Source organism: Scyliorhinus torazame, chromosome 6 (genome assembly GCF_047496885.1).
Source record: "Scyliorhinus torazame isolate Kashiwa2021f chromosome 6, sScyTor2.1, whole genome shotgun sequence".
NCBI classification, from domain to species: Eukaryota; Metazoa; Chordata; class Chondrichthyes; order Carcharhiniformes; family Scyliorhinidae; genus Scyliorhinus; species Scyliorhinus torazame.
This window is the reverse complement of record NC_092712.1, coordinates 212,907,220-212,916,865: the sequence shown is the minus strand read 5'-3', so window position 1 is coordinate 212,916,865 and position 9,646 is coordinate 212,907,220. Positions and strand designations below refer to the sequence as shown.

Sequence of the window (9,646 nt, the reverse complement as noted above, 5' to 3'; positions counted from 1 at the left end):
GCCCCGCCCTCTCCGGACCTGCTGCTCCACGTCACAAAGAAATTCGCGCGCGCGTGCTCCCGAATTGTTCTGTAGTGTGCGTGCGCGCCAGTCCTCTCAGCGTCGTGATCGTGACGCAACAGCCCCAGCGGCCAAATCTGATTGGTGCTTTTAACCAGGGCGGCAGAGAAGGCAAGAGGAGACGGAGAGGGAATCAGCCCGCCTCCCCATGCCTCTGATTGGTTACTTACGGGAACTATGACGCGCCTACCTGAGGAGCGAGTGCCACTGGCGAATGGTTCCTTAACCTGTCAATCATTGGGCGCTCGGCTCCTGGTGTTCCTGGTTCCGCCCGGCTGGTGTGCCGTGCAGTCGGGACTGTCTGAGTGAATGAATGGCAGGGGGTCTGTACAGTTACCATGGAAGGAATGCTTTATAAGTGGACCAATTATCTCAGTGGTAATTCGCTCTCTTTTTTTAAATTTCAAGCGTGAGATTCGGTTTCGTGTTTGACTTTGGTTTGGATTTTTAAAAGGTGGGGTTGGGTGCTCAGCGCTCCTGTCCTGGAAATGGTTGCGTTCTTGTGACCGAAGGGACCCCCCCCCAACCCCCCACTGCCCCCCTCCAGTTGACAGGCCTCCGAAGATAGTGGCGGGGCCTCTGGAGCAACAATAGGACATTATATGTGATTGTGTTTGTATAATGTGTATTCGGGATCTCGGCATGTTCATGAACGCGGTGCAAATCGGAATAGAAACCGCGCCTAGTAAGCGGCAGGTAATGTTAAAACAGTGTGGTATCTGGGTCACACGGCAGCAAGCAAAGCTGTTGTTGTCAGGTTGGACCTAATCCTGTCGGCATTCATTTGACATTAAAAGTCATTGAGGATGTATTTTAGTGAGAAGCCTGAAATAGTTCACCCCGCCACCTCTTCGTGTAAAGGCTGCGTTTCACTATCCCAACCCACATGTACCGTCAATAAATAAATCCTTTTTTTGCCATTTCATGTAAATTAATATGATTGGGCATGTCCGGCATGCTTACATTTGATAATTACAAAACATTTCGGTTGTTTCTTTTTGACTAAACACTATAGGGTGGGAAAATGTTGAAGAGATTCTCCATGTTCCACTGTTGAACATTAACTACGCTGTATGTTTCTTCATGGTTCAATGGGATGAGACTGATTTGCTGGTTAATTTTAGTCTATCCATTGATAACTTATTTAATTTCTATTTGCTTGTAATTTTGTTTGAGATCAAATTAATAATTACTTCACTGAAGCATACTTCATATTGTCAGAGAATGAACTTTAGCAAGTGTTCATGGCCAACTATCAGTCTGGATATTTAAGAGTTTTAGTCTGACATTCTGTTTCCATTACTTGAGTGACACTTGAATTCTGCTGCCCAGGAGAGAGAGTTCTGTACATTTGTGTTTATGCATACATAACTCCACTTCAGGTTCCGCCAGTGAACCAGGCTGTCTGATTGCTCATCTGCATGGCAAACTTCAATGTTTTAACAATATAGATTGAATAGCCTGCATTGTCTCAAATGTTCAGCTAGTTGTAGGTAAGTGTAAAAGAAAAATGAGGAGATCCATAGGATACTGTGCACATTTGTTACACCTAGTTTTATATTGTACTAGATTTACATTACACAGGAGTGGTTTGAAATCCTCTGCTTCATGTTATTTTCAGCTACAGCTGTAATTTTGATGTGAAACTGATTCGTAACATTGCTGATGATGGATGTACTGCTATTCTGTTCTTGTTAGTTCTGGCTTTTTGTTTTCACCAAACTTATTCCACTTTTTAGCTTTTCTGGCCCACATGAGAGGTTAAGGACAAGCTGTGAAATGGGATTATTATCAAGTTTTCGAGGCTATAACTTGTGCTATCACTGAGTACTCTGAAAGCGGCTTAATTTAACCGTAGACATGTCACTTTGCTAAAACCTTGTGAGGGATTGGATTAAGCAATTGATTACTAGTAAGCTGTTTATTTACCACTGCATTTAAGCATCAAGGATTTTGGAGCAAGTGGAGATGACATATCTGGACTCGGATGGCTGGAACCAAGTTAACCATCCGTGCCTGTCTCGGTAACCTAATATTGTCCCAAACAGGTCCAGTGACCCAGTGTCATATTGATTATGAATAACCAGGCTGGCTTACAGATGGAATCTAGAGAGGTAGATCTATCACTGAGCTGGAATTGTTTTCACTCTGATCCAGATAGCCCTGGAAACTGATGCTCCATTGAACAGGTAGTCCTGGCTAGACTAGAACAGGAAGCTACTTGTGCTTTGTGCAGGTTGGCTACATGGTTTCAGCTTGTTAACCTGCAGCTGTCCCCTCTCTACAAATCCAAAAGGTCTAAGCTTTGGCTCATACGCCTAAACTCTCTGAACTTGAATGGCTGGCTAAGTTGGTTTAGAAAGATTGTGGTATATTTTATGGAGTCCCATTGTTACAGACGTACTGATGGGAGACAAGTTCAATTCTGGCTGCTCTTATTGTACTGAAAACCATGTGAGGCAGGAAGATGGGTTGCCATTGCTGTCAGGTGGTTGGCAACCAGATAATTCAAACAAGCCAGGCAGATGTGCTCCTCTCGTAGTCTCTTGGTAGCTATATATACCAGGGTGTCTGGGTTAATATCGTGAGATTTTACAGTGACTGCTTTATAGTGTTTCATCTGCCCCATATCACTTGTGATATCTAGTCTAGCCATAAAAAGTTGTTTGGGGAATTCTGTAAGCATGTGGGTGAACAATGTGTTCTCACAAATGCAACTAGACCTATTTGATTGCACCCTGAATTCCAGTTATATTTAGCTTTGAAGACATCAGTGTTAGACACCCTGTCTTTCCATTCTACACCAGGGATACATTGTAGACAGTGCCAATGGAAACGGTCAAGTTACTTGATGTGACAGTGGGGGAAGATCCACCACTCAAATCAATTTGGAAGATGGTGAGAATAATTAGGTTCTATAATACTTTTCCTGCCAGTGTAACTCCTTGTTGGGCTGGGTCATTGCTTGGGTTTTACAAATCCATTGTGTGATATTGATTGTGGTGTTCTGAGAGAGGACATCACTGAAGTAGCAAAAATTTATCCGTGACTTTACGTGGTACATTGATCATAATCGCAGGGGTATAACTGAATGGGCTGGACCAGTGTTTTTTAAAAGTTGATTGTAAGGCCGAAACACTATGCAGCCTGAACAAAGCAGCTGGATGAAAGCTGAATATCCTCGAGAATATGATCTTTTAAAATACTCAATTCTGTGTTCAAATCCCTCCATGGCCTTGCCCCTGCCTATGTCTGTAACCTTGATCACTACAACCTATAAGATCTGTGTTCCCCAATTCTGGCCTCTTGCACATAACCCCAATTTTCATCAGTTGACCCTTCAGTTGGCCTAAGCTGTAAGATCTAGAATACCCTCCCTAAATCAGTTCATTTCGCCCACCTGCCTGTTAAAATCTACTTTGTTCACCAAGCTTTTGGTCACCTATCTGAAAATATCTCAGATATGACTTGACGCCTAGCACATCTGTGAAATACCTTGGGATGCTTGACTGTGTAAAAGATTTTGTATCACAGCAAGTTGCTGCTTTGAACGAAAGAAATGCAAAATCATCGGCAAAAACAGTTACCGGCGTTACTTTGTTTTTGTACACAGCCGGTGAAGGTTGAAGATATCATTACCTACACAGTATTGGATTTAATATCCTCTGTCATTCTGGAACACTTGGTGCACTACTGCTCAATAGCACAGGGGCAAGAACACAGTCACGTAAAATATTGCCAGTGACTACAAATGGTGCTGACACATGACGCTGGTCTGTTACTCAGGCCAGCATGCCAAAGGGAGACTACTGGACAATATTCACAGTTCTATCAGGACCGTTGTCCTTTAAAAGAATATCCTGCAGTGTACCATGATTCACAAATTCAAATGTTGACAGAAATTCTGGTAGCCTCCTCTACATTTTCCTGGATTTGAAGGCTGAAGAAAATCACATCAGATGGTCTGTGACCAACCTGAAAGCTGCACTGGCTTTCTGGAAGAATATTTTCTACTATTTCTTTTAGTTGGCAGAGAATGATGTGGGCGCGACTTCTACCTGCTGCTGATTCAAAGTGAAATTCCCAGTCCTGATTGCAGCATTTGTGTTTGCAGGAGTGAATAGCCCGTACATCTTTGAGCTGTTACACAGTTGAACATTCCCAGATTTTGCTGTAGAGGGAAAGCGGTCTCTTACTAAGCTTGTGGTCCCATGATTTTGGATCTATGCAGAGATACCATCCAAACCGATTGCTGTTCCACCCAGCATTTGCTTGATTGCAAATTGGTCTTTAGCATTGGCAGGTGGAATGCAGGCTGGCCTTGGTAAAGTCATTGCTGTATGTTATTCAGTGTGTCAGAAGACACGGCAGATGGACAACTGAAGGTCTAACTGGAATGGCTATATTGATGATCCATGATTTCTGCTTGATGTGTTAGCATGTTAGTGCCATCTTCACTCCAAATGGGACCATGTCTCTTGTTTTTCGTCCCTGCACAACTTTTAGTTTATTGAAGAAGTATTTCATGTTCTTTTGGTCAGTGGCTGATTGTAGTAACTCAGCCATCTTTCATTATATCTCTCCATACAAAACAGAAGCTTAAATTTGAACTATCTGCCTTAATTGTAGATGTGCACCTCCACCATGAGTCCAGGATAGGTGGGCAGTATGTACAGTGCCCAAAAACTCTCTGATTCTGTCTTTGGTGTCATCCAAATAAGCACTAGCTTGTTTTGAAGGCTCCTGACAATGGACCTTTGCACATCTTGGATGGTGAACTGACCAAAAGAAAGAATTGTTTTCCTCCGATCTTAACTCTTGCTTCCAAGCAAAGAAGTCGCAACTGAAATCAAGAGGATGCTGGAAAAATCAGCAGGTCAGCCATGCCACCATGTTTCGAGTCCATAGACTCTTCGTCCGTCCTGACGATGTGTTACTTTATTCCAGGCTAAATCTCATAGAAATTTTGTATATTCGCAAATGTGCAGTTAAATGTGGAAATCCAAAGGTTGCTGCCAAAGATTCCCTGCTCTCCCACCGGGTGCGCTACTGCACTCCTCACTGATAGACTTGTCTTTGAAGTCACCATACTCGCATGAACTTGTGTTACTTACTCACCAGTTCTGCTCCAGAGATGGCTATTGTCAGGAAAAATCACGATAACTTGAAAATTTGAATCAATCCAGTAATTTGGAGTGTGTTCTGCTGGTCATGTATTTTTTTAAACTATTCAAAAATGGAAGTTGTTGAGTGAGTGAACTTATTTATAGTCGACTTTGTGAAATAACCAATTATTAAAAATCATCACAAAGATGATTGGGACATTATTCTCTGGTTTTCAAATCCACAGTATATCAAATTGCAAATACAATTAAGGGCAGGTGTTTCAAGTTTTCCTTTGGGGATTTGGAATACCCTAGCATTCACCATCAGCTATGCTCTTGACACTATAAAAATTAGGGCTAGTTCATTTAGAAGTAACTGAAGTTGTAATGTTAAAATAAGTAATAATTACTGTTGAGCAGCCTCTCTGGCCACAAAGTTAATTTTGCAAGTGTGAAGTCATTATCCCGGAAAAGAGAATTAATGACACAGATTATTTAAAAAATGTTTTCCACTTTATCTCTCTTCCTTTACCCCAACTGCATGTCCCAATCTTCATTTCACTTCATGTTCCCTGTGTTTTAACTCCTGGCTGGCAGTCTACATGAGTAAGGATACTGCAATCCGATTGGTTGAAGAGTCTCGCTGTTACTTGTACTGCTTATGATGCTGCAGATCCCCTGTAGAGGCCTACACTAAATCAGATGTCTGATTCATGGGATCCCTATTGCCCATCCTGGGGAAAAGGCTACAGAAAATGGTGAAAGTTGGCATTTGCTTATTTTAAAAAAATGTATTTTATACCAAACTTATATAAAAGGTTACAAAACATAAATAAATTGGGGAACAATCTCCCCAATGCACGACTATACAGTTTGTAGAAATTTTTCCCTTCTTCACCTCCCCCCCCCCCCCCCCCCAAAAAAAAAACGACGAGCAGCTCCTCAAACACGGCTACGAACATTCCCCACCTTGCCTTGAAACCCTCTGCTGAACCCCTTAAGTATTTCTTGACCTTTTCCAGCCGAAGAAAATCGTATAAGTCGCCCAGCCAGACAGGCCACCTTTCAAAGAATGCTTCGCCAGGCAATCGGGGAGGCGAAGGTGACAACGGCGACTTTCCTCTCCTCCATTAGCTCCGGCTTCTCCAATATCCTGAATATCACTATCAAAGGGTCCGGCTCAATCTCATCCCCCACTATCTTTGCTAGCGCCATGAACACTCCCGCCCAGAATCTCTCCCATCTTTTTGCAGCCCCAGAATATATGTGCTTGATTCGCTGGTCCCCGCCCACACTTCTCACACTTGTCTGTCACTCGCTGGAAGAACACACTCATTCTTGCCCGAGTCATATGTACCCTGTGTTCGACCTTGAACTGTATCAGGCTCATCCTTGTGCATATCAGGCTCATCCTTGTGCACAATGAGGTCATATTTACCCTTCGTAGCACCTCACCCCATACTCCCCAGTTTATCTCCCCTCCCAGCTCGCCCTCCTACTTCTCAATCTTTGCCATCTGCTCACCTCCCTGATCTCGCAGTCACCCAAATATATCTCCGATCCTGCCTTCCCCTTCCACATCCAAAAGCAGCAGTTGCTCCAACAGGGTGTACCTCGGCAAGCTGGGGAACTCTTTCCAAACTTTCCATGCAAAGTCCTTTACCTGCAGGTAGCTAAACTCACCTCCTCTTGGCAGCTCTATCCTCTCTTTCAGTTCCTCTATACTGGAAAACTTCTCTACTAGGTGCAGATCTCTCACCTTAACCAGCCCCACTTCTCTCCACTTCCTATACAAACCATCTATACTCACTTTATCGCAATACCCTGTATCTGCCAACAACCCCAAATTCAGCCTCCACCCCGGTCTCTGCTCCCGTCGAATCTCCATTCAATGGGGTGCATGATCTGAGATTACAACCCCACGTACTCTGCCCCCTCCACCCCAACCAAAACCTCCCAGCTCACCACAAAAAAGTTGATTCTTGAATAAACCCTATAAACATGTGAGAAAAGGAATACTCCCTCCTGGGTTCTTGAAGCACCACCGCTCCACCGTACTCATCATTTCCATAAAACCTCCCAGCTTCTTTGCCGTTCGTATCTTACTCATTGACCTGGGACGTGATCTATCTACCCTCGGCTCTCGGGCACAATTAAAATCTCCTCCCCATAATCAACTGGTGCATAGCCAAGACCGGGATCGCTGCCAGCAACCCCCTCATAAAACCTACATCGTCCCAATTCGGTGCATATACATTCACCAGTATCCCACTCACCATCACATATCGCCCACCTGGGTCCCTCACTTCCTTCGTGCTCGCAAACCCCATTTTCTTGCTATTCAAAATGGCCACCCCCCCACGACTTTGAATCAACCCCAGAGTGGAAAACATGTCCCAGCCATCCCTTTCTTAGCCTAACCTTGTCTTTCACGTGGAGGTGAGTCTCCTGCAGAAAGGCAAACCTCCACGTTTAAATTCCTGAGGTGCACAAAGACCCAAGATCTTTTCACCAGTCCTTTGAGCCCTCACAAGTTCCATGTTATCAGCTGTACTGGGGGCTTGTGCCTCCATTCGCCCCTCCCGTCCGCCATCCTCCCCTTTTGGCTCCACCCCCTTTAATTTCACTCTGTACCTGGCACATAAGATGGCCCCTTTCTCCGTCCCTGACTATGTTTCTTCAACCTCGCCACATTGCATCTCGCCGCCCCCCCCAACCCTCCCCACGGCCACCTCTCTCGGCCTTCTCCTCGACCTCATTTCCGTTCACCAGCATTACATGCCAGTGTGGCAATTCCTGCCCAAAGGCTCCTTCTATTGACCCCCCACCCTCACCTCTTTGTTCTGCGAAGAAGGCTTCCCACTGACCTCCCCCCTCCCCCATCCAACCAAAGACTCATCTCGAACCACAGGTCACCTTCACCAAAAACAAACAAAAAGAATAAACGCAGAAGGAGGTATTCTACAGGTCATGGGCCGGAGGGGTTCTACAAGTCATGGGCACGATTTATTATGCACTTTCAAGAACTGGATAACATCGAACATTAGTTGTGGGTGGGTTGGAGGGGGGGAGGGGGACTGTGTAGATTAAGGGTGACTATGGGTAATCCCTGATTCCTTTTTGTCATTTGTTTATGTAAACATGTGGGCTGATGTTTGGGGGTTGGTGGGCGGATGGGATCGTTGTTATTATGGGGATTGACATATCTTGCTGCTGATTGTTTATTGTTGATGGGTGTAAATGCGGGAGAAAATGTGAAAAAGGAGGAGAATAAAAATATATTTTTTAAAAAGAATAAACGCAGCCAAATCTGCAGGCTGGGTTGGGGGGGGGGCGGGGGGTGGTGGTGGTATTGGTGACAGCCTTACAAAGTTTTCACCCCTGCTACCCATTATCAACCCAACGGAAAAACGAACACTTCACATCGGAGGTAAAGAACTCCCCCCTCCCTCCAATCCGTATTCTCCATTATTCCAGCATGTCAGCACCTCCGTTTCCCATAATTGTTCAGTTCTCCCCCAGTTTATGCTCCTTGAAAAAAATCATTGGCCGCTTCTGGGGTCACAAAATAATATCCCCGGCCTTCATAAGTCACCCATAATTTCAAGGGGTAGAGCACCCCAAACTTGATATGCTACCGACATAACATTGCCTTAGTCCTGTTGAACTCCGCACTCCGTTTTGCCAGTTCAGCTCCAATGTCCTGATATATTCGGACCTTGTTCCCCTCCCATTCGCAGTTCCGCTTCTCCCTGGCCCACTGCAAGATCTACTCTTTCTCCACAAACTTGTGGAGTCTCACGATCACCTCCCGTGGTGCCTGCCCAGCTCTTGGCTTCTGCCACAGAGACCTGGGCGCTCGGTCCACCCAAGGGGCCTTGCCCTGCACCCCCTCCGCCACTGGCCCCACCAGCATTCTTGAAACGTACTTTGTGGTAGTCATGCCTTCCACAAGCCAACTATTTGCAGATTCTGCCTCCTGCTCCTCCACCTTTACTCAACGTCTTGCATGAGATCTCCCCTCCGCCGCTATCGCTGTGTTCAGGGATCACCCTTCCACCTCGGATCTGCAACTCCTGAGCCTCCAAACATTTCTCCACCCTCTCCATCGAGTCCTTCGGGGTGCACAGCCCACATCGATGGCCTTCGATCGATCCTCCTGCATCTCTTTACTCTGCTGGTGGAACTCTTCCTTGATGAAGGCCATCCACTGTTCCACCTGGGCCTTTGCTAATTGCCCTTCCCCCTCCGCCATCTTTCCACTAGCTGCTGTGCCATAGGTCTCTTCCAACTCCTTGGTCTTTCAACTTCTGCCAGGTTTAGTAACCAGCAGACATGTCACTCCTGGGGGAACCTCTCCTCCGACCTTCAGTTACATTTTTTTGTTGGGGTTGCACCCGGTTTTGGGTAAAAAGAGCTCTTTTCTACACCTACAAGCAGGAGCTGACCTGTGTGCGACCACTCACACCATGGCCACCACC

The 9,646-nt window shown here is 45.4% G+C and overlaps 1 protein-coding gene across 6 annotated transcripts in view; it reads left to right on the top strand.

Annotated features, from left to right (window-relative positions):
* Positions 1–293: 293 nt before the first annotated feature.
* The window catches only part of plekha8 (pleckstrin homology domain containing, family A (phosphoinositide binding specific) member 8), a 79,189-nt gene continuing 69,836 nt past the window's right edge, over positions 294–9,646 (top strand). For 4 of the 6 annotated variants that reach the window (XM_072509370.1, XM_072509369.1, XM_072509373.1 and 1 more), the window contains exon 1: positions 295–438. In XM_072509370.1, coding sequence (XP_072365471.1) covers positions 399–438 — 40 coding nt within the window. In that variant the 5' untranslated portion in view covers positions 295–398. Of the gene's footprint in view, positions 439–9,646 lie in introns of all 6 variants that reach the window. The other 2 variants (XM_072509372.1, XM_072509371.1) reach the window with 2 other exon arrangements.